General features: G+C 44.2%; 1 protein-coding gene across 1 annotated transcript; it reads right to left on the reverse strand.

The window, feature by feature from the left end:
- Positions 1-8,244: 8,244 nt before the first annotated feature.
- LOC138201396 (insulin-like growth factor-binding protein 5) lies at positions 8,245-22,851 on the reverse strand. The gene is made up of 4 exons (XM_069154854.1): positions 22,131-22,851; positions 12,115-12,329; positions 11,764-11,883; positions 8,245-10,927 (listed from the first exon to the last, which is right to left on the reverse strand). The coding sequence occupies exons 1-4, from the start codon at positions 22,462-22,464 to the stop codon at positions 10,784-10,786; spliced, it is 813 nt and encodes a 270-aa protein (XP_069010955.1). The 5' UTR covers positions 22,465-22,851; the 3' UTR covers positions 8,245-10,783.
- Between the last annotated feature and the right edge of the window lie 2,072 nt (positions 22,852-24,923).

The following is a 24,923-nucleotide window of genomic DNA, read 5'->3' on the forward strand; positions in this document are numbered from 1 at the left end:
TACCAGCAGTTTTCAATCCTAAAAACACTCCAAATAAGTGCCACTCAAGAAAAATTGCACTTTCAGTAATAATGCAGGAAACCGCTGGATGCCATCATGATTCCTATCACTGCTGACGTGTGTGTGTGTGTGTGTGCGTGCGCGTGTGTGTGCGTGCGTGTGTGTGTGTGTGCGTGTGTGTGTGCGTGTGTGTGTGTGTGTGTGTGCGTGCGTGCGTGTGTGTGCCCATGTGTTGCTGGGGTTACTAATGAAGTGTTGACATGAGAAAGGATTAGGATGGGGGTGGGGATAGGGGTGGGGGGGGGGGTCTGACATTGACAAATGTGATACTAAGTGGGTGGAGGTGTCTGTGAATAAACCAACCGAATCACACAAATACACAAACACGCACACATATTTGTGCTGCAGATCGTCACCTAAAGAGAGGAAACCGACATCGGGACTTAACGGAGGAATGTATGGCTACTGTTACTGACTCCGAAGGCCTCCTGGAGAAACATGTTGGGATACGTGTGATTTATTTTGTACGGTATTGTCTCACTGTCAGTCTGTGCTGGAACGATGTTGAAGGGCTGCGAGCGGTCCACTCTTATTGCCCCTCACAGTCAGCTCAGCAGCTTCTTGTCATCGTCAGTGATGGGTGACATCAAAGGGTTTTTAATCATTTCTTTTACAAAAGTAAACCGTAGATTCTTATCTGTAACGCATTCCCGACGTCGTTGAAATTGTTCAGCGGATGCAGCATTATTATAAAGTCGTGTTATGCCTGTTTATTTCCTCTGCAGTTATAGAAGTGTGGAATGACTGATTCCCAAACTGTTGGTTTGTCTTGCTGAAAGGCCAAACAGCTGAACTGCAACTGACTCGAGTCCAAAAAATTCTCATTGCACTTCACTTTATAAAAAATTTAAAAAAAAGAAGGTTATTACATATATACGTCACAATATGATTTAAAATTTAAAAAAAAAAGTTGTTAATCATTGACACCTTTTATGTGCCATGCAGCGGGAATTCAAGTGCGACATAGTAAAACATGACGTAGTCGGACTCAAAGTCGTCAGTCATGGATCTCATCAAATGGAATGAGTGGAATTTATGAGATGACTTCAAGGTAAAAAAAAAAAAAAAAAAGAAAAAAAAAAAAGATGCAGCTTTCTCGTGCCTACCCCAGCTAATTGTGAGGGATTTTTGTGATGAATAAATGTACTGTGATATTTGAAAGAGCAGACTTTTGTTTGGCAGTATTGAGCTTATCTCAGGCTGTTGCGTGGTTAAATGGTGGTTGATTTTATTTTTCAAAAATAAATTGTGGTTGTCTGCAGCAGCGGTGCCGGTGCTGGGGAAATTTAGTTTGGTGTTTATAGGTACATGATCTGAAAAGTTTGGAGACCTCTCACTTGCATTTGATTTGGAATAATAATTTCACCACTTTCTACCACGTCGGTAAATCATTAAGATGATGATGTGTGGCTGGAAAATCTAAATTATTTTAGCCTTTTCATTTGTGTATCAGGTTCCCGGAATCTCAATCACTGACTACTATGATAATTGATTAAATTATAATTTTCAAGGGAAAACGGTCAAACGTTTGCTGAAAGCATTACAAATTTAATATTTTGTTTTGTGGGTCGATTGGTTGGAAAACTTAAATGGACATTTTGCACAATAATCTGAAATTGTTTTGGAAAATTCCCTCTTTGTGTCCCTATGGAAGCTCTTTCCCTGCTGATCTGTTTTGGAAAGACACATCCATGCTGTCACAGGAAGGTTTGTAGCCAAAGGGCAGTATGGAGGAACAAAATGATGAAAATGACCAAGAATAAATGTATAAAATCCCCTTTGTTATGTCCGTGTCAGTGTATAAAGTATTAGTTTTCATCAATGGTGCATCAACTGTTTGAGATTTCTCACAGCTTGGTTATAGGTTATGTTTTAATATGTTCAGCAGCCCGAGTACATTTCCCATAAAGTAGAAATAGCAAACACTGGCAAATGTCCCCAACAAAAGTCACCGATGATGTGCGATCAAAATGATTCAAGACTTGGGTGTAAAGGGGGACTTCTTTGTAGTTCTGGCCAAACGTGGATCACATGAGACCACTCCTGACTGGCTTTGGCCTTGTAACCTTATACATGTGCCAGTGTGCCAGCACTGGGCCAAGGCTGCATTTAATCAGGCTGTGCAGAATATGACAGCCACGGCGTCGCAGTTTTTTTTTGTCGCATGATTTATTTTTATTTTTTTTCTAATTTTGTTTTATTAATGCCTGTTTTTTTGGCAGAGGGTTTTACAATAAATATTTGACAGCTTGGCTTGGTGTCGCACACGGGCGTCCTCGGGTTGTTCGGCACATTTGATGGTAGTTTGAGGCCGGGCCTTTTCCTGAAAACAAATCAAAACAAGTGTCTTTTGTTTTGGGTTTAATAGGCACAATGGGCTGAGGAGGGTAGTTTAGCAGAGAGTGGGGGTGAGTATCTGTGCTCGCGTGATAATGTGTGTGTGTGTGTGTGTGTGTGTGTGTGTGGAAAAGCACGTGTGTGTGTGTGTGTGTGTGTGTGTGTGTGTGTGTGTGTGTGTGCGCGCGCGTGCGTGTGCGTGTGCGTGTGCGCGTGTGCGTGTGTGTGTGTGTATTGGCATAGAGAGTCCAAGATCCGCCCTACTTTCAGGCTACTATTTCTTTTGTTAGCATTCAACAACATCCCTTGATATGTTGATGGTGGGTCTGTTTCTAAGACTCCCGGAAGCTGTACTTGTTGAATGTTAACAAAATAATTGTTGTTTTATGTTTGTTGAAATGACAAGGTGCTCCGATGCTCGCAGGAAGTGGAGATAGTTATCTTTGAATATGGACAAAAAAAAAACCCAAAAAAAGCCAATTATTATGTGTCAGCTCATCGGGAAAGATTTCAACTCTCCACAGTGTGTAACAGTGCTGGTAGTCTGTGGTTATGCACTTGCATATTTGTACTCTGCAAAAAGGGGAAGAACAGCGGAATAGACTGAAATTCAGCTAATAGACAGATCTGAAGCTAAAAACTTTCATCTAAAACAAAAAGTACAGTTTATTGCAACTTTATTTCAATCCCATTTCACTGGCCGTCAGTTAACGTGGCATTGTTCTCACCGAAATCATTGCTGGGATCCCAGAAGGGTTTAACATCGCAGGAAATCAACGTGGCAAGAAAGACCGTCCCCTTCAGGAAATCACGACCTCGTGATCACAATAATTATTGCCAGTTCAGCCAATCTCCACAATATTTGCCAAAGCTTGCATCTTCTCAGTCGAAGCTCAGCGGAAGGTATTGCCTCTCGATGGTAAGTCTTTACCAACAAAACTTGCTTTATCAGCACAAAATGAATCATCTTTTTCAGTCTGTTCAACCTGTCCTCTCATCATCAAAACAAACCACGTGCTGGTTGACTGGAAGAGAACTGGCAAAACCAGAAGTGACAAGGTTTATGGGAAATGTGTTTTTGTTTTTTTTGTTTTTTGTGTGTGAATTAGGTTTCTGGTATATTACAAGGTTTTATGCTCCCTGCCGCAGTTTTGTTTTTGTTTAATACAGTACGTGTTGAAATAATATCAATTTGAAAACACCGTAGCCTCTGTATTGTGTTTTGTAAAGTTGCCTTACTTAAATGACTCTGAAACTTTTTTGTAACTTTGAGCCCATTGTTCTTTATATCCAGAAAATAGAAAAAAAAATTAAAAAGTGTAGCAGTTGAACCAGGAAGTTGGCCTCTGAACTGGAAAGGTTGTATTTTAATTTTTTTTTGAAAGTTTACCTGTGTGTGAGCTGACAGAAGAACTGCAGAAACGGTTCCCGTTTTCATCACCGCCGTTGATATGGAGCGTCGGCCAGATCACAACCCGAGGCCGGGTGCCCAGTTAAAATGATGAGAGGCTGTTAAGGACTCAGCTGTAACCCAGGAGGGGCTTGTTCGTGGGTATGCATTAGTGTGGCTTTCTGTCACTGACGCGCACCGTGTCAGCGGTTCATGATATGTACTGTACATCAAACAATCTTAACAGCGAGCACACAACATAAAGGGGCATAATGGGGGTTAATGACATAACTGCTGCAGTTGACCCGCGCATCGCCAATTAAAGGCACATGCCGGCTATAATGTGGCCATTGTTTATAACCTGCTTGCACGCTAATTTAGTAATGGGACAAAGAAACGACTTTGCTCAGCGCAAAGTTAACGCGACACGCGGTTAAAACTACAACCCGAGGTGTTAATAAATGTAAGGTGACTTTGTTAAACTAACGAAATCTCTCATGACGTGTGTTTTAGTCTCTATTTTTAATTCTCTTTTTGTCTCCATACAAAACTTTATCCCCTCCCCCCTCCCCCCCCCCCTCCCCCCAGACGCCTGAAATACAGGACTACCAACCGAGCCCTTGCAATGCTTGCCAGCCTGAACGGCTACAAATAACTGCACCTTTTAAAATGCCCCTTCTGCGGCTAGTGGGAGGTCAAATCTTAATCTCAGAGTTAGTTTACTTAACTTGCAGTTGTGGTTCTCACAGTCACATCCGATCCGCTCTGAAGAACCCTCCATTTGGGATTCCAGGTTTAAGTCCATCTGTGATGAAAGGGCTCGGATGAACAACGAGCAGACACTTGTCTGCCGTCTTTTACCACCAGCATCGGAGGATTCCACCGCTAAGTCATGTGATTTACTCCCAACCGCCGTACATTCTTTCAAATCTCCTTTCATCTCCGTCTCGGTGATGACAAGAGCCACCATTACCTCCTTTAAGAGATGGCATTAAACAAGAGCACAAGCGGTGATTTGCAGAGATCCCAATTATGCAGTGTAAACATCTGCATGCCATTTGTAAGCTTATGTCCCGTTGTTGTTTCTAAAAGTCACATCTAATGATATGAGCCGCGGGGCGAAGCGACGCACGAGCGACTGGAAGCGTCTCCAAAGCTGTTGCTTGTGATTTTACAGCCCTGATCATTTGTTTAATTGCATTACTGGAGCGCGGAAAGGAAGATAATCCGCCGCTGCTGCGGGACTTTGAGGTCCGTGCGGCTTGAGAAATGCTCGGCACGGCAGTTTGACAGGGTTCGGGATGGAGCGAGGTGCGTGGGTTGTTGTTAGATGTAGACGTCCAAACGATGTCGGACTAATTATATAATAAAAGGGGCATAAATGCTTTGAAGTCCTAAGTGCAGTTGTCAGTTTCTTTGAAGGCAAATAGTAATTGTCATGTTCACTGCCTCACAAATCAAATCTTCTACACATGTTTCCTCCTCCCCGAAGTCAAAGTCTGTGCTGTCGCTGCCACACGCACACGCACACGCACACGCACACATGCACACACGCACGCACACACACACACACACACACACACACACACACACACACACACACGGAAACATACCACAACAACCTTTACGGTAGCCTTGATCTGTTATACAGGAACTGCTGGGACCTCCACCCTTTCATGCCCTGCCTCAGTCACCCACATCTGGATTTAGTCAAAGTCTTGAGGTCCCCAGGGAAAGATTTCAGCGGCCCCCCCCCTGAAAAAGAAAAGTCCCATTCTGTCACTTCCTGGAATCCACAGAGGGGATCAAAATGACCAGACACCCATCTGCAGAGATGAATGAACATATCCCTCCATCACTTTATTCCTTTCCACAGTTTATTCTTGGGTAATAGAAAGAATAACGTTATCATTTGCTCTCGGGTTTTTTTTATCCAATTATGTTTCATCTTTTTTGTTTGTTCTTTAAACATTGAGGCAGAGCTTCGTCTTTGAGCGTTTATTGTTAATTCTTGCTCAGATGAGCAAACTCGCGGCGAAACATTGTCCACGTCGAGCCAGCTCTCATTCCCAGGGCGTCAAATACCGCTGTTCTGTCAAGAGAAATCAAACAACTTGTGCCCTCTTGGCTTTGTCACCGTGACCATCCGGGTCGAAAGAGGAGGTCCCGACGGAGCGGAGCGATTCGGGGTGGATGGACGGAACGAAGGCAGAGCTTTCAGTGCCGATGTTCAAGTCCGCGAGAACGTAAAGTCAACGTGGATTTCTTTTCAGTTAATGTGCGTAAAGCACGAAACGTTACTGACATAAAAGTACTTATTTTAATCCAAACCATGATCTTTTCGTGAACCTGACCACGTGGTTTTTGGTGCCTAACTCTGAGGCATCTTTGAGACGCTTTGACAAAGCAGCCCTATTTGAAGCCCTGAGATCAGAAGGGATTGCCCCGCCTGCTGTGTGCATGAGCACATGTACAAATTAGGGACGGCCGTTTCAAGCAAAACTGCTATTCGAAGCAGGAGCTGTTCGATTTTTAATGGAATATTCTTCTTCTCCCTATATTATTTAATGTGGCTGGCAGGCAGCGTTTAGCTGCATTACCACCACCTTCTGGCGGTAGTAATGCATTGCAACCAGGCGCCAGTAAAAACAGGGTAAATAAAGAAGAAAGATAGTCGCATATACCAATTGATTTTGTAGATTGTAAGGTCTATTCAAATATTCAAAATTCGTGCTCGATCCCTAATACAAATATGCGTACTGTTGAGCGTAGTTTTTTTTTTTCTATTATTAGAAAAAAAACAGTCTCCGGTTTAGATATATAACTTTTACGTATTTCATTTATATTGTTCAGGTGAGCTTCAGATTTATTCTGTTGCTACAGTACATAAGATTGTTCTTTACAATTTAAAAAAAAAAAAAAAAAAAAAAAAAATTAAGCTGGTGGCCATAAAATAATCCCAGTATGTCAATACGCACATGGCCAAATAGAAGAATCTTAAACCTGGAATATTTTCTTCTCCGCATCTTGTGAATCCATCTGCGTATGCACTTACGTGTACCTGTGTAAACGGGTGCGTCTCAGGGGAGTCCACTCAGCCTTTAAGTGGTAAAAAAAAAAAAAAAAAAAAAAAAAAAAAAAAAAAAAAAAGGCAGCTTTTCCATAACATGATGAAGCCTCCTTCAGGCTACAAATCTCTTCTTCCCAGTCATTTGAATAGTGAAGCTAGTCCCACTAGATGTTACCCCTCCCCCCCCCCCCACCCCCTCTCTTGAAGTTCAAACTCATGCTAAATGACTTCCTTGTTCCTGTGCAATCTTTTTCGACTATGGTGTTGAAAACCAGGTGACTTGCCCTCGGGCGAGGCTTTATAAAGTCACATCCTGCATGCTGCATGAGATCCTGTGGGCTAGCCTGGGTGTCTCAGACTTACGTCTAAGAGGTTTATCAGCTCGTGCCTTCGGAGATTAGTCAGTGCTTACTATCAGGATGATTCCACTTCAAACCGTATATTTCAAGCCAATCCAGCGGCTGCTTCCTCCCCTTAAACAGGCAACGCTAGAAATGAACACCTCGGCAGAGTGCTTAAATGAATACATAACTTTATTTAAATAAATGCTTTGTCATAACAAAAAAAAAAAAAAAAGGACAAAGGTTAAAAGAGTACATAAATTACAAGTTGAATAAATATTACACAGTGATATTCACTTTAATAATTTGAGATTTTTTGTCTTTTTTTCTTATTTGTCGTATGTAGCTCCAAATACTGACCATTTTATTTCCCGCTATCCTCCTGCCACCGATGGGTCTTATTTCACAAGCCAGTGAACACCAAATTATGAAAACCAATTGTGTTGTCTCATTACATCCAAAAAGTGTTATGTATTCAGAAAAAAAGCTGTACTGTAGTTACTGTCCTATTGAAGTATGAAATGTGAATATGGGTTCAAACCGAGTCGGAGATGAGAAACTGAGGAAGCTACAACTGGCAAACAGGAAGTCAAGTGACTTTTTTTTTTTTAATATCCTGAACTTCAACCAGTAATTCAAACAAAATAAATAAATACCTGGAACCAAACCAGAGATTAGACAGTTCCAGATACCAAATATTTCTTCTTTTTTTTTCAACACGAGCATTGGAGTCTTATTGCCGTGCTCCAGTTTGCAGTAGTTTTCCCCAGATTTCCATGACTCCTGGTAAGCTGTCTTCCTAACTGTATCTAAAGTCATGCAATTGGTGACCCCACATCGGGGAAGTGGCTAGGCCCTGATTATGACCACTGCCCATGGCGCTCGCTCTTCCTCTTCCCTCTCTCTCCTCCCCCATCCCATCCCATCCCCTTCCCCTCCCCTTCCCTCCCCTTCCTCCCTCCCTCCCTCCCTCCTCTCTACCTCAGCTGTCATCTCTGTGCAATAGGCCATGAGAACATCTGTAGCTGCGTGTTACTTTCGATCTATTTTTTTTTAATTTTTTTAATTTTTTAATTCCCTAAAAGATGTTGCAGTATTGGAGGTCCCAGGCAGGCATGGGCTTCAAAGCCCCTGTCAACAAATATTACCCCAAAGCACCACCTCTGAAAGGTAAGCACAAGATAACACAACATTTAGCTTTTTTTTTGTTGGTTTTTTTTGTTTGTTGTTGTTGTTGTTCCACTAACTTCATGATACCACATCTCAGGATGTCGTTGTGTGTCAATATCAATAGTGAGTAACTGAAATAAGTGCAAGCTGCTTTTTTTTTTTTTTTTTTTTTTTTTTTTTTTTTTTTTTTTCTCTCGAAAGTGGTAGGGGGGATCTGGTGTTGGAAGTGGGGCAAGGAGCCTTGTTAATGTATTCACAACTGGAAGCCATTTAGGATGCACATATCATCTCTCTTTTTTTTTCTTTTTTTTTTTTACAGAAAAACAAAATGGTTGATTTACCTCCAAAACATCCTTTGGCTTCCCCTCACTGGCAATCATATACATTGGCATTCACATGAAAAAAAAAAAAAAAAAAAAAAGCAAGAATCTTAGCTTATTGGTTGTCAAAGAAAGAGAAGACCGACTGCGGTAACACCGCGGTCCCTCACACATCGCTCTTGTCCAGAATTACCCCGAGGAACAGGCATTGCTGACACCCAACCACATTCACTGTTCTTCTCTTAATTAGAACTGAACCTCTTTATCGTCGTATCAGCCCCCTTGCGGGGGAGGGAGGGTGGGGAGGGAGGGCGTGTGAAAAAAAAAAAAAAAAAAAAATCGCCCCGTATGATATCCATGTCACTTTCACGTCAGTATTTAAATGTATTTGCGTGTAGGAAGGCACTGTGACTTGCACACAGAGAGAGAACAATTCTATCAAAGACCCTGTTACTACCTGTAAGCTTTTTGTTTTGATCACGCCCCACCCAGACGTCGGTAGATAACCTCGGCGTGGAGGCAATGTAAGCAGAAGGATTCCAGAGGGTTAGCTTCTTTGACTGCCCTGCTGTCAAACGACTCTGGGGGTCATTCTCCCGACAGGCTACAAAGGACTTATTCAAATTCTTTACAGGCTAAAATCTTTTGTCCAAGCACAATTACATTATCGTCATACTTTGTTTCTACAGGAAAAACAACATTCAATAACTATATTTAAAAGTAATGTAATACACCATGGTTACACTGTAGTAGCAGTACTGAGGGGAAACCACTTGATAAAGGAACATGGCTCAAAAAAAGTGGGCAGTCTTTACTTCACTGAAGGCAAAGAAAACAGCACAAACAAAAACCATACAAAACTACACTTCACACAAATGAATCAGAGAAGCGGGCGACCCCGACCGGCGCGTTTCGTCACGCGCTCGACTCGAAAGATCGAAGTCGAAACTGGAGTCCCGTCGCTTAAGCGGAAAATCTTTATTTTGCCCAGCGGATTCAGCGCTCTCTAAGCTCTGTGTCGCCCTGCATGGCAGTGTCTGTTCAAATAGGCACAGTTGGCATATCAGGCTAGCTACATTGTCGAAGAGCCACTTAACATAGGTTCATCTGTGACGATCTACTTTTGTTTCTGAATGCTCCGTGTCCCCAGACATACTTTACATTGTAGAGAAGGCCAGCCCCAAGACCACCTCAAGCGCTAGCAATACTTGTGACAAAAATCAAAACAAAAGAGAAAGAAAGAAAACAAAAAAAGGACATTCTTTTTTGTAATGGGCTCACTCCGTCATAGACCAACACACACACACACACACGCACACACCGCATTCGCACTGAACACACACACACACGAGCACACGCGTCATTTTGTGAAATTACACTCGTTTAGTATCCAAGCAGGTTCCCCTATTCATAAGTGCTCTGCCAGAACCACATACCCAGATAGAGTCAACTGTTACAGCATATCCCTATCTCTTTGTTTCTTTTTTTTTTTTTCTTTTGGAAAACAGACACACAAAAAAAACCAAATTACTCTGCCAATCGTCAGTTCCACAGTGGCGTCATGTTCCACAGCCTAAAACGAATTGGTTTTTCAATCAATGTGCCTGATGCTTTGTTTTTTTTTTTCTCTTCACAATGGTTTTGTGTTATTGTTACGTCATACAAAGCGTTGTATTGAAACCTCCAGCTTCTATAAAAATATATCCATTTGTGTGCATATATTTTCATGGATCTGCGGCCAAAGGGACCCGGCTCATACAAGGGGGAGGTCCCAAGATCGATAAGTCAAGGGATCTAGTAAACCTTCTGGGACTTTTTTTTTCCCCTCATTCGGAGAAGAGTGCTTGGTCAACAACAGAAAAGAAAAGAAAAGAAAAAAATTACAGGTGTCTTTTCTTTTTGTTTGGATTTTTTTTTTTTTTTCTCTCTCGTCTTCCTTTTTGGGTTTTTTTTCGATTTGAAAAAAAAAAATCATCTCGAAGCGAACGGAGGGCGGAGCATACAGGTGTGATTCAGAGAGGAGGCGTGGGCCCTGGGTCACGTGGTGGTTACGGGGTGGGGGGACGGAGGAGGTCAAAGGGTGGTCCTCCCCATTTCACTCGTTGTTGTTGTTGTTGCTGCTGCTCTCCAGGTCTTTACACTGAATATCCCCTCCGCTGTAGTCCGTGCCGGGCAGCTGAATGCCGTACTTGTCCACGCACCAGCAGATGCCTCGTTTGCGGCCGCGAGATGGCTTGCACTGCGGACAAGAGCACAGGATGCGGTGTGAGTGGAAAGAGGTAATCCCACTACAAAAAGGTGGCGGGGGAATAAAGGCCTTTCACCGCAGAACTTGATGTAACAAAATACATGTACTTTGGGTACACGACTCAAAAATGTTCTCAAAAAAAAAGTAGCAGCAGTGTGAACTCGCCTGTCTCAGCTCAACTGAAGATGGCAACTCAGCTTGTCCAAGTCACAAGTGGGCAGTTTTACAGTGAAAGGTAGGTCAATTCTTTCAACAGCCATCAGCTCGTTGCAAAGTCACTGTGACGCAAGCCGTGTTTTTGCCATTTCATCACTACTGCAATGCAACTGGTGCAAGAAACTCAATATCATTTAAATTTGTGTTTTAGGATGGACCAAATTATATCCAGTTACGAGAAATCTGGCAGTTAAAACCAAGCAACCATCAGTGACGTCGTCCATCGGTTTGTGAGCAGCCGTTCTGAGTTCAGATTTTGGTCGTCTCCATCTTGCTATTTTTTTTTTCGCAAATGACGCCATTATGACTTGTGGAATTTTTTTTTGTAATGGATTTTGTATTTCATGAGAGAAGTTGAATGGTAATCTATTGAGCCAGAGCCTTTTCGGAGGCGACCCCTAGTGGGCCTCGGTGGAATTGCAGTTTAAATCATTTCTGTCTATAGTTAAAACGAAATTACAGAAAGTTGTTGCTTCGAAGATGTTGTTTGTGAGTAGCTGCACATTTCAAATATCATCACAAATCTTTTGTTCGCACGGGCCTTTAAAGTGCTCGGAAATGTAAGGAAACAACTCGTTTAAAAACGATATATCAACATTTAAAACACTCACCTGCTTGCGCTTGAAGAATCCTTTTCTGTCACAGTTGGGAAGGTACAAAGACAAAGCCATTACACGAGAAGTGTCCTTCATCCCCTGAATGATCCCATCCAGTTTTCTCCTGCACGGACCCTTCAGAGAAATACCGCTCAGGGTTACAACCAAGCAACATGGTCATCAGAGATTATTCCACGTTGAAAAAAAGGTGTCGGATGCGGTTACAGGTGCCACAGAAGTGTGTCGGTTCCACACTTCCGACCACACCAAAGCCTGTGAGTGTGCTCGGTGTGGTCAGAAGTGAAAAACTCTTGGTATTTTATTGCCACTACGTGTTGCCAAAGTCACAAATGCGGAGATACTTACGAATTCCGGCTCATGCTTGTCAATGGGCAGAGGGGAGTAATCCATGGTGGAGCCCATGGAGCGCTGCTTGCCGAGCTTCCTCTTCTGCTCCTTGCGCATTGCGTGGACTTTTTTACTGTTCACAATGTCTTTGGGAAGGAGCGGCACTTTAGCTGGCTGCAGCTCCTCTGTAATCTCTGTGGTTATAGTGTCCTCATGTTCTCGAGACTCACGATCTGCAGCGGAACAAAGGAAAGACGGTTAGTTAATGGCTCATTTTTCAACCAATTACCGAGCTCCAGCTTCAGCGTTAATGCAAAGACATTCTTACATGTGAATACAGCAAGTGTGAATGGACAGAATAGGACGGCTTCACTGAAAGTCAGAGCAACTTGTAAACCTAACACAGACATCAGCAAATGCCATCAAACTTCGAAAATACTCGCCTTCAACAAAGCACGTCTTTAGCTGTCATGTTTAAGATGTCTGTTCTGCTCGTCCAACATCAAACTTACTTTGTCTCGAGACAAAGCTCGCCATTAATCGTTGATCTGTGCATCGACCGTCTGCTTGGTGCTTCGCTCTCTAACGACTGTGCATATCTGTGGCAAACTTACGATATCCTATATTTACCCAGCAGAGTTTGCACTGCACCTCATTTTCTTGTATTTTGTTAGATGGCGTTTGGCATGGAACGTTTGGACAGCTGTTAGTTGTCTTTGCATTTTTCTGCTTCTTTTTACAGCATCTAATCTCACAGTGCCACATGTGTTTTATCGGAGCGTGTTAGTAACGTGTCCCCTCCTTTTGTTGTCCAACGGCAGTGGGCAAACAGCTTTTAGGTGAATTACCGCCACCTTCTGGTTGTAATAACACATTACCATGACCCACCCCTAATTACAATATGCCATCTTTACGCATTCGTACATTTCATGTTGTGTTTGTATCCACTATTCACTGTCCTTTATTATTTATTTTTTTTAGCTCTCCTTTGGTCTCCACCAACTTAAAGGGTAAATATGTGATTCTTTGGTTGCTGCATGCTCCACTAGTTTCACCAGCTAGTGGCTCGCTTTCTGTCTGTCTGCTGTTTGGCTTTGGGCAGGTAGTATACGGTGGGTTTACCGGAGCATTTAATAAGCTGACAGAAGGTAAAACACTATATGATATCGGCATTTCACCAATTGTTGATATGAACGTGAATTAGTACAGCCTTAAAAGAAATGTCATTGTCTCTGACAGCATACGTAAATAGTTGCTTCTCATTTGATGTTCATCAAGATTATTTTGTGATAAAACTTTGATGTTTTTTTTTAACTGAAATGTAAAAAATAATGTCTGATTTAATAACATTTATTATTGACCAAATAAGATATATGATTTACATCTAAACAGAAAAAAGTCAGTATATGTAATTATTTGCTCATTTTCTATCTGCACAAATTGTAAAATTCGGCTTCCTGTCAGTCCTTCTCACATACGTACAATAACAGGTGTGTGCTTCTCCCAGAGTTTGTGCCAACAGTTGTTTAACATTTGTTTACAGAGGAGGGAAGGCCGGAGGTCTGACCGACAGCTGATGAACTCCTGCAGCTAAGACAATAGTTTAAACTCATCTTATCTCCCCCAACCTCACACAGTAACCTCCCCTTTCCTCTACTGTTAACAGTAATCGAAAGAAACAAGCTCAAATGTGCAATTCATTAAGACGAGTTTGAGCTGACGTGCATCCATGAGACAAAGACAGTCGGCACCACTAACGACATATCTTCCAATGTGTTTTAATGTCTCAGATACAAGGCAGCAGCACATATTTGTGAGCACACAGACCTCTACGACTTGGGAAAACTGCATCACATTTCGCATGACTGCCTTCGACTGTGCCTGGAAAATCTGCTAACACGTTATCTGGACGGCTGCTAAACTGCAACCGGGACCGAGGCCCCTGAGTGAAGTAACTTTATAGCGACGTGTCCCACATTAAACTGATTCAAATGTCAAGCCGAGGAAAATCCAGTGGCTCCGTGGACTTGTATAAATGCTTGTACATTTGTGTCACAATTTATGCACTTTTCTTAGATGTCATTTCAGGTTCCCAGAGGGGGCACTGTAGTCTCAGAGATCCGAAAGTCCCCCTTGATGGGATATTTACAGGTTCAGGTCCTTTATCCTTAATTTAGCCCCCCCCCCCCCTCCCCCTTTCCTATCTTTGGGGCTCAGCCTCTTAAGCCCGGACCCCCAGCCAGAGGTTCTTTGAGGCCACAGAAAGAAGCCCTCCGCCACCCCCATCCCTTGGCTTAGCTGTACCATAAGTAGTTATTGTGGGGACTTTGCCAGGCCCCAACAGGCCCGAAGCGACGGTGCCAGTGGATGACCCTGGTTATATTTATCTGACAAGGAAACCCGCCGTGGTGCGCAGGGCCAGACACGCTGAACCGGAGAGGAATGTTTGGCTCCCTTGACTGTAGGCCAGCTGCAGTTGAAAGACAAATCAACATCCATACACAGACAAAATGTTGAAAAAAAACAACAAAAAAAAACGATTATTTTGTTTTGTTTTTTTCACAAGTTGCGGTTGCTTTCGCTGACTGACTGTCCCGTTAGTACACAGCCAGCGTGGTAAAAAAAAAAAACACAAAAAAAAAAAAAAAAAAAAAAAAAAAGGGCACGGAGACGTAACAGGGGCACGAGCTCAGAGAAAACTGATGTTCAAAGAGCCTGACACAGCATGAGCGTCTGGGAGTCTTCTGGGAGGGGGAGGTGGGATGGGCGGGGGGGGGGGGGGGGGGGGGGGCAGGGTGATTACCAGAATTGGGTCTTTGGCTTCTGCGCCGCACTGCCGTCTCTTTGAAATTAATCTCGCAACTCATGACTTGGCAGGCCTTGGTTTGTGTTTAGATATGTCCTTGTGTCTCCCCGCGCAGACTACGAGGCTATTGCCGGCTATAAATAAATACGTCAAACAAGCATTCCTATGTACACCATGCATGTGACCGCTGTGGAAAAACTCTTTATTTCTGCTGTACAGTCCAATAATTTCTCAGGGTGCTTGATTAAAATGCCACATATTTGGCAAAGAGACATGCTGTTGAAAATAAGGACTGTTTTTTTGTGTTGTTGTTGTTGTTGTGTTTTTAACATTTAAATTTCAGTTAAGCATAAAAATGTCCGGACTAAAAAAAGGTCTGAGCCACGGCACATCGGTTACACTCACCTCACCTAATCGCTCCCAAACTCTCTGTCTTTGGTAAAATAGTGTCATAAACACAGAAAAGTTTTTTTTTTTTTTTTTTTTTTTTTAAATTCATGCAGCTTTTATGAAGACAATGGTGTTTGACTTCTTTTGTCCTCAAGTCACAAAATTACCAAATTCATCTTTTCTTGATGTGGGCTCTCCACTTCGGCCACAAAAACTCAGTTTTTCCATGCTAAGGGTACCCAGCTTGTAAAGGAGGCTTAGAGGGTCTGTGTTTAACTCCTGAAACTCAGCCAAGTTGCTGGACGGGAGCCAAGTGAGCCAAGTCATGTGCAGCTCTTCCATTCAGCTGAGCCCAAAGCTGTGCTGCTATCTCTCTCCCTCCGCTCGAGCTAAAGATTTCATTAGGGCGAGAGGGAGCGGAGTAGCCAAAGGAGGTGCACCTGATACTTCTCTGTTTAAAAATTAACATCTGCACACAATTACGCTTCATGAATATCCCAAGTTTCTTGCAGGCGGCAGTCCAAGCATGAAAGATAAGCTACCCCTTCTTTGGATTTTTCTCTCAGCTCGATCTTTAAGACTATAATAATACCGTTTAGACAGCAAAAAAAAAAAAACCTGAGACAATGGCTTCTCCCACCTTTCATTGGATTTCCCAGCATTACACCACGTTGTTACGTCCTGCCTTTGATTAAGTCAATCTCTGCAGTGCATCTGAAATTACATCTTTACAAGATGCAAGAGAACGGAGAATGGAGGTGCCGTTTAATCTCATCTGGGGGTAAGACAAGATAATTCACGGGATAAATGAGCCCGAGGGCCAGTGTCACATAAAGCACAACGTTGGTAAACCATCCTTCAGTGTCAGACGGCCTCCGCTACTTAATATTTGAAAGCGAGGCCGCGGCCGATAACTAGAGCAGAAAGAGAGGTGTGAACAAACCAGCAGAGCTGCGCAAGTCACTGAGGATGTGTGTGCAACAGCACAAAAGTTAGGTTCAGGGGACTGAAAACAAAATGGGTCAGAGAGGCTTTTTCGAAAGTGTGGCAAAGTTACCAACTCAAAAGCTAAAACAAGATTTTTCAGATAAAATTCTAGGTCTAAGGTTAGTATCATTGGACTACAGCAAAACTGGACTGAAACATAGGCATGAATAACCAGTTGTATTCTCTTAAAGAGACAGTGGTTTTGATGCTAAAAGCCAATAAGACATATTCTCTAAACTGGGAATGAGTCATCCAAAAATTCAAGATCAAATAGTTTGTGACTTTCGTCTTGTCCTATTTCCCTTCTTTTTACCTGCGCCGCCCAGCTAGAAATGTGTTACGACCACCAGAGGGTGGCGGTAATGAACCTAAAAACTGTTTGCCAAAAGCTATTCAGCAACAAAACGAGGAGAAGAACATGTTACGACCAGACTCCGGTAAAACTTGCCTCGTTGTGTAGATTCTAGAATAGTGACAGTGGAAACATGCAGAGACGACAACAGTCATCAAAAAGTTCGAGTGGAAGTCCTTCAAAAAAAGGTCAACGAAAGTGAGGTGCGGCGCAAACTCTGCTCGATAAAGCGAGCACAGCATAAGTCGACTGCAGCGAGGCGCAGCCATTTTAGGGAAAAACACAGTCAATCCAATCGAAGATAATGTGACATCATGTGAAGTAAGTTTGATTTTGGCAATGCAAAGCATACAATGACGCCCATCTCCAAGATCACAGCTAAAGAGCTGCTTCTCATCAGCTTCGTCCAAGGGAAGGGTCTTTGAAGTTTATAGCATTTGTTTGGCCTGGAGTGTACGGCCTACGGCCAGCTCTGTCTCGCTTTGTGTATTTGTGTGTCGTAGGTGCACGATGAGGGGACGAGGTCTTCGGAAAAAAAAAATTCAAATGGTTCGCACCAAATTATCGCATTGTATTTTTTGCTTGAAATCCTCATTCCCACTCTGTTACAGGACATGAAAGCGGTGCAGTGGTAACAGGAGAAGGATTAAGAGGCTGATGATTGAGAAAGGCTCACTTCCAAACCAGCTGGAGCTGCAAGGAAATATGGACTTCAGCAAATGTTCTGTCCAGGATATGGTTGAAGCACAAGTGTAGGATAGGAGAGTTATGTTTTGACCCATATGTCCTGTTGTTTCAGTGGAATTTATGTTGTTCGGGCCTGTTGCATGCTCTCAATCAGCTTCTGAACTTGCAGGAAATAACTCTTCCCATGGTATTGTGCACAAAGAATATGTTCTTTGCAATCAAAAAGTTTCCTGCTTTTCTGTATGCGTGGTATAAATAGCAACAAGAACAATTCAAGGATTAAAATTTGCAAAACAGGACTCATGAGGGGATGCGAAATCTTTCCAAGAGGGAAATGCTGCTATAGGTAAGCAAACTTTCAGACCTGTTTACAGCCTCCGCAATGCAAATAAATGCTCAGTTTCGTGTTAGAAGCCATCTGAAGAGTAAATTATCAAACTATGGCGCATGGCTGCTCTACTGTACATAGCTAATTTTGGTCTGAGGTCTCGTCCCACATCTGAGTTTGGGTTTTCAACAAGCCACATGGATGGACGCAACCTCTTTTTTTGGGTTGCCATCGCCACAACACAATTGCTGGGTGTGACGATGTTCTAACTCCCCAGTGGCAGAAGCAGCTATTTTGGCGAGAGCCGAGTACTCCTGGATGTACTGCACAAACATTATCTTCGAGCAGAATAAAAAAAAAAAAAAAGAAAAAAAAAAAAGTAAATGTCACATTGGGCGAAGAATTAGCTTTAAGATTAGTTGGCGGCTAATGCCGCGTGATGGTGGGAGTCATTGCGAGACCAAGAATCATTTAGGAGGAAACACTATTCAGTGACGATGATGGGCATATCTACCGCGACAGGGAGGCCAGTCTCACATTCTTCTAGTGGGGGAGGGGAGGCGTCTTTGGAATAATACTTACCCGTGAACAGCAAATAGTATTTGTTCTTAGAATTCCCGTCCTTCCTATGCAACCAGGTGTGGGTGAGACTGCAGTACACCGGTCCGGTCTCAACACATGTGACATCATTTTAAAACCCTGCACTACCGTGAGTGTTGATTTCTTCCGCAGCTGTTGCCACCAGCGGGCTAGGTGTCAGTGACCAGTAAGCTGTACAAATACCACTGTAAAGTTTTATAGGGAGAAATCATGCGAGTGTGCCAAAGAGGTTATTTGCTCGCCAGCAAAAAGCCCCGGAGCTGTCGACTGTCCGTGCGCTCGCGGTGCGCCTGAGAATATGCCGTAAAACAAAGATGTCGTCGGTAATAATGCCGCCGTATCCAAGGAACGGGGTCTATACCTTTGGTCAGCATCACATTTTCCATGAATTGCATTCACCGCAAGCGTTTCCTCGAGGCCTTTCGCGCGACAACCTTGACAAAATGACCTTCCCAACAATTATCCCCGAGCACCTGCGACAGATCAGTTGCAGCATGCTAAGCTTTCACTGCGCTGTCTCAGATGTTCAAGGTGAGACGGACGGACAGCCACGTACGGCCTTTCCTTTCGCACGAACCCGTCGTGAAACCGTCGAGGCAGCTGGGACCGCGCGTGACCGCAGGTGACCGGCGCCATACGCGACGTGACATGTCTGCATGAGCACGCAACGTACGCAGTAGGCAGCAGAGTGCGGCGGCTGGTTGTCATTAGTCTTAGCGAGGAGTCAGAGAGAATCGGCTTCTATTTTTTATTTTTTTTTGGTTGCCGCTCGCTTCGGTTTTCTCAGCTGCGACCCGATGACCGGCTGCGCCGGTGACGACGTGAACGTGGAAAAAGCAGACGGGAATGCTCTCAGTTCGAATGGCTTTTCTGGAACTGTGTGATGACAAGTGATCCTGTACGGTGCTTAGAAATGAGACGGCAACAGTGGAGCCATGTACGTGAAGCTCTCTGGTAAATATTAAACATCGGGAGTCTGCAGTTGCTCGACTTACCGGTGATTGTAAAGATTTATGACGGAGACGTGACCTGTGCGAAACCGCTAACCTCTCAGAGCGTCACGCGGTCCAAACAATCTGGCAACAAGTTGAAACTGCATCGACACACACGCGAAGGGCCGAGACAAACGTAAAGTATTAAAGTTGTCTGTAAAGGCGGTGGGTTTCCTGTTGCTATGCTAATAAGGGAGCGTAGTATTTCTGCCCGTGTGCGAGCCTTCAGCAGTCTTCAGGATTTTGGAACCACTCCCTAATCATCTTTTGTTTTCTTGGCAAAGAGCAATCTGTTAAAACATAAGGCCCCTTTCTGAAGCTTGAAGAACAAGGGGCCTGCTGCCATGAAGTCATATCTTTTGGCAAGCCCCCCCCCCCCCCCCCCCCCCCCCCCCCCACCCACCCACCCGCCTCCGATTCACTCGTAGGGGGCTAACAAAGTCAGCGTGCTCCCCGAGAGCCCATACCACCTCCTGTGCCTTACAATCCGAGCAACTCCTGCCATCACAGTGCAAGAGCAAAATATGAATTAATGCACCACTGGGACGTGAACCCGGGACCCAGAGGGACGGCCGGGATCCTCATTCTTGGAAGGTGGGTGGGGTGCTGCTGTAGGAATAGCAAAGATTCCTCTCTGCCATTGTTTGACTGCCCCAGTCAATATTTAGTAGCCTGCAGCTCGCGTGGCCCTCATGAGTGTCGCGGACACTCGAGCTCCTCCTCCTCTTGTGTTTGCCTTGCTCAGCTGGTGCTGCACACGAGACAGCTGCAACCCCACACGAAAGGAAACCAGAGGCTCACCTCACTAGTTCCCATCTGCGGAGCCGTTTGACAGAAGGTCCCTTCGGGGGGAGAGAGAGAGCGAGCCGGAGGCATTCTGCTGAATCACTGCGTTGTGACTGAGCGCCCATGCAGTGAATGCAGCGCCAGAGGCAGGAAAAAGATGCTCCGATTACCTCTGTGGGCCAACAAAGAAGTCAGGTTCTGTGCGTGTGCGCGTGCACAAAGCCAAGAGTGAGACAAAACTGCCTGAGGTGTCATCGCACACAATGCACACCCAGACACCCACACAGCCCCGCCCAAGTATACGTGAGAGCAAACACATAGGCTACACCAACTTGAAACACACACACACACACACACGCGCACACACACACACACACACACACACACACACACACACACACGCACACACACACACACACGCACAGACAGAGTGCTGATAGCAAAGCCAAACTTTACATCATTTCAGATTGTGATCAATGCTTCGCAAACCACTCGGGAGTATTTTGAGAACAATGGCGATCACAGACGGATCACATTCTGCAGTGTCACGGCCCGAGGACTCCGTCAACGCTCCAAACGAGACCTTTGGTAGCCGATTTTATAGAAAGAGGCTCGTAGCCAAAACCTTTGTGGTTCCCACCTACTTATCTAGTTGTTGACAAGCTGCTAAACCCTGAGTGACAGTGGACCTGTCAGCCACACCGAGAAATGTCTTAAATCATTCAAGAACACTGGCTCGGCTCTCCTTCTCCCTCTCTCTGTGTCTCTGTCTGACTGTCTTTCTTCTCTTTTCTCTCACGCATGCAGATTTAGTGGTAATCCGACTCTTAAACACCACCCTCGGGGTATACAGCCTGCAGACCTAAATCTACCTCAATTCTGCTTTAACAAGACCCAAAGTTTGTGGAGTGGCACCTCATTCCTTCCCCATAGAGCAGATGCTTTTTTTTCTGCCTGGCTTGAGTTCACAAGTTAAGCAGTTTAAAGGTGCGAATAATGTTGGAAAGAAGCAAAAACAGAGGCAAGAGAAAAAAAAATTAAAGACATAAGAGCCTCTCTGGCGTGAGGATGGAAAAATCAGGGGCTCTGACAGACACTTGTTACAGAGCTGGATATTAAAGGCGCCACTTCAGGGGCTACCACATTTTCCTCTTCATATTCCTTACATCAATAAACCAGCAGTGGTCCATAGACCACTTTTCATAAAGTCTTTTGCCCCCTGAAAATAAAAAAAAAATGCGTCAACATTCCAGCACAAACGGTGAATCTTAAAATATTTAGTCATTCCCACTGCCTTAAGATTTTTATTTATTTATTTATTTTTTTAAGTCTTGACTGCCTCGATCCTTGTCAACCCCATTTGGGTCTTGCCTAACCGCAGTTTGACAGCCACTGCCCCGCACTAAAGGCGCGACTCAACCGGGACGCACCATGTGCGTTTACCGCAGCGGAGCGTCGACCCGCCCGCCACAGATCAACCGGCAGCAGGCACACAGCCAGAGGTTGTTTTTTGGTTGTTGTTTTTTAATATCGTGCTGTTACTCTAAAGATAAATAATGTGCACCCAAACGCAACTTTATTACAGCTGGATGCTGAAGCTGCCACCGACACACAAGGTGCGTTTCTGTGTCTGCAGGAGACACGAGAGCCACAATAAGCTCCTGCAGCCAGTGGATAAAAGTTAATCAGATGGCACCTCAAACCATCTGTCAAACAAACAGTCCGTCAGAGAGCAGCGGTACCAGCTGCTCGTGCTCTACAGTGAGGAAAGGTGATCCTTTATACGCTCCCTGTGCGTAAAAAATGAGGAAATAAGTGATGCAATTGAATTCACTTCAAGAGAAAACTTATAGTAAACGATAATGTTGTGCATTTTTATGTACTCCCTAAAGACAGTATCCCTCCACACAGCAGCTCACAGTGGATCCCTGCACGGGGCAAGATGTCATCAAACACTGATCCACAGAGGACAGAGACTCCGTGGTCCTACTCTACATCAGACCTGTGGATTTAATGCATATATAACTGGACCCGTGTTCATTTCATTCTCAAGTCATCGTTTGCTCCCGAGCATGCAGTCAGCCAGCCGGGTGCGCCGCGTCTTACCTATGGGCGGGTGGGCAGGTTTGTATCCTTTCTCGTTGGTGCACACTCCCCTGCCGTGGAGCAGGGCGTGCAGGGGCTTCTCCTCCCCGCTCCTCGGCAAGCAGCGCAGGCCCTGGGTGCACGTCCCGGTGTAAACGCCGCACGCCTGCCCCTCGGACAGCGCACACGTTAGGCAGCAGCCGCAGCCCGGCTCCTTGACCAGCTGGCAGCCGACCGGGACCGGAGGGCACATGGACAGCGCCTTCTCGTCACAGGGCTCGCACGGAACGTACGAGCCCAAGCAGCCGGACAGCCCCAAGATAAATGTCACCAAGAGGCAAAAACTCAGGAACATTGTTGGCGTAGTCTCTCTTCAGTTACAGCATAAAAACCTCAAATGCGGAGGGGAGGGGAAAAAAAGTAGCCTCGACTAATGAACACAATGCCTCAGTCAGATAATCCGATTTTTACAGTTAAAGCCAAGAGTCTTTATCCAGGAGTGTTGCTATCTTTAAAAACATGAATGACAGGCTTGACGCTGTGCACGCTGCAAAAGGAGTTCAAATGGCCAATTTTTAGAATAAATGTGCTATTTGTTTTTCCCGTAAATATTGTCCTCTGCAGGAGCAACGCAATTCTGTGCACAAAATCTCAACTTCTCTTCTTTCTCTCCCTCTTCAGTTTTGGACTCCAGTACTTTCTCCAGCAGAAGTTTCCTGAGCAGACTGATCAACTTGAGAGCTGCCTTGCCTTTTTAAAAACAGCCCGAGCCCAAACCCCTAACTATGAATACGCTAAACAGCAGGGAAGGGAGGCGCACTTGTTCCACAGCTTGGCAGGCGGCCAAACATTTTTTTTTTTCAGCAGCAGGAGGATCGCTCTTTCACCCTAGAGACTGAACTGATGCCGAGGTGCAAGAGGCAAGGAGCAGAAAGCAACAACGCAACCCTCGAATCGAAACATTTCAGCTGCAGCGCGCGTCAAAACCTGCAGGCTTTCCACTGCTTATAGATCTGTGGCTTCAAATTCTTACATCTCTAAGCCTCCACATTGAAAGTCCTTCGTCACAATGCTTTTCTAACCAATAAATTCTCCCTCTTTTAAACTAGATTTGAATTTAAACAGATTAAAAGTACGTGCGTAAATGGATCAGTGCGTAAAAATCAACTTTCACCCCAAAAATATATGCGTAAAATATGGATTTTTAAGACGTTTTATACCTCAAACTTTTACTCAAGTCTTGAGGAAATGTCATTTTCTCACATGACATCACGATTCATTTGTGGCCATAAAATCATCGGTAAACCCCTACTTGAGTCATTGTCACGGGTTGAATGGAACATCCTGTTGGAGGAAAAGTAGGTGCGCAAATCTCGAAGTGCTGCTTTACAATTCGGAACAAGGACAAAAAAAATAAGAAGGTGTGTGCGTGAGAATAATAACTGCATATTTCACTTATACAAGGGAAGCTGGAACAGGAAAGATGGATTTGCCATTTTACCGCTTTTCCTCCGCTTTTTGTTTTGATAACGCGCGCTGGGGGATACCTGCTCCGGTCTATACGTTACCTTTAAAGCCTGCACCTGTTGCTTCCATCGGACAGTATTTGTGTTAACAGCCGGAGGGAAATCCACCACACAAACACACACACACACACACACACACACACACACACACACACACACACACACACACACACACACACACCACTGAGAGAGACAGTCATGTGCAGAGAAGAAAAAGAGAAGCAGAGAAGAGAAAAGATGTCACGCAGCCTGACAACTCCAGCGCCACTGTGCTCTATTATTTTATAGCCTGCATGCAGAATAACGCCTGATTGCTTCAGCGTGTGCTCCACCACATATGCACTCTCCATCAGGGGGGGCTGCTCTTTCCATCCATCCAAAGGCACTTTTTTTTTTCTTTCTTCCCTCCAGTACCAGCCGGGGTGTCAAAGGAAGCTGTATCTCGCTGCTCGTCCTTCCCCTTAAAAAAAAAAAAAAAAAAAAAAATCCACTCACTGTTTGATAAACTGCCACAGTCATTTCCTATCTTTTTTTTTTTTTTGTCTTCTGTCTAATCCCTTCATTTGCTGGCTGGAGATCCTCACAGGGAAGTGATTTCACTCCCCAGTGGTTCAGCCGGTGGCCACTAGAAGGCGCTGTTAGCAGTGATAAACTCAGTGGAGAAGCTCTCACTCACAACCAACCTTTGAACTCCCAGAAATTGCCACTTTATGAGTGCTTAATTGAAAGTGATAGCTGAACATGAGTCTGTGGAGGAGAGTCACAGATCGTACGCAGCATGGGGATTAGTTCATATTAATCTAAAAATAAGGGCATACTGAATGTATCCAGTCATTTAATTCCATGTAGAGTTAGTGGCTGGATAATTACATAGTCTATATGACACTGAATTCACATTGTGATTTGTTTTTACCGCAACATGAGTGTGGCACATGTTTAGTGTTTTTCTCCACTTCGGTTCAGCCGTGATTGTTTGAAACTCGGTTTGAAAGCCTTCATAACTACCGTTTACATATCTAGACATATTTTTTTCCCCCCTTTTGTACCTCCATCTCTGCTATCACTCCTCATCCTTTTTTTTTTTGCTTTAAAAACTCTAAAGCAGAGTGATTTTTTTTTATTTTTGTTTTCCCGAGTTCGATATTAAAGGAATCTCTCCCGGTTACAAATGAATCCAGCGGCCGCAGAGAGAGCAGAGAGCGAGCTGCGATAGTTAAACGTCTCACCAGTCAGCTTCCCGAGCGAAGAGCTGCGGTGAGTCAGTGTTCCCTCCAAAACCAACAGGAGC

This window comes from Embiotoca jacksoni, unplaced genomic scaffold (genome assembly GCF_022577435.1).
Source record: "Embiotoca jacksoni isolate LCO1_2020_lvr unplaced genomic scaffold, fEmbJac1.0.p SCAF_2, whole genome shotgun sequence".
Classification (NCBI taxonomy): Eukaryota; Metazoa; Chordata; class Actinopteri; family Embiotocidae; genus Embiotoca; species Embiotoca jacksoni.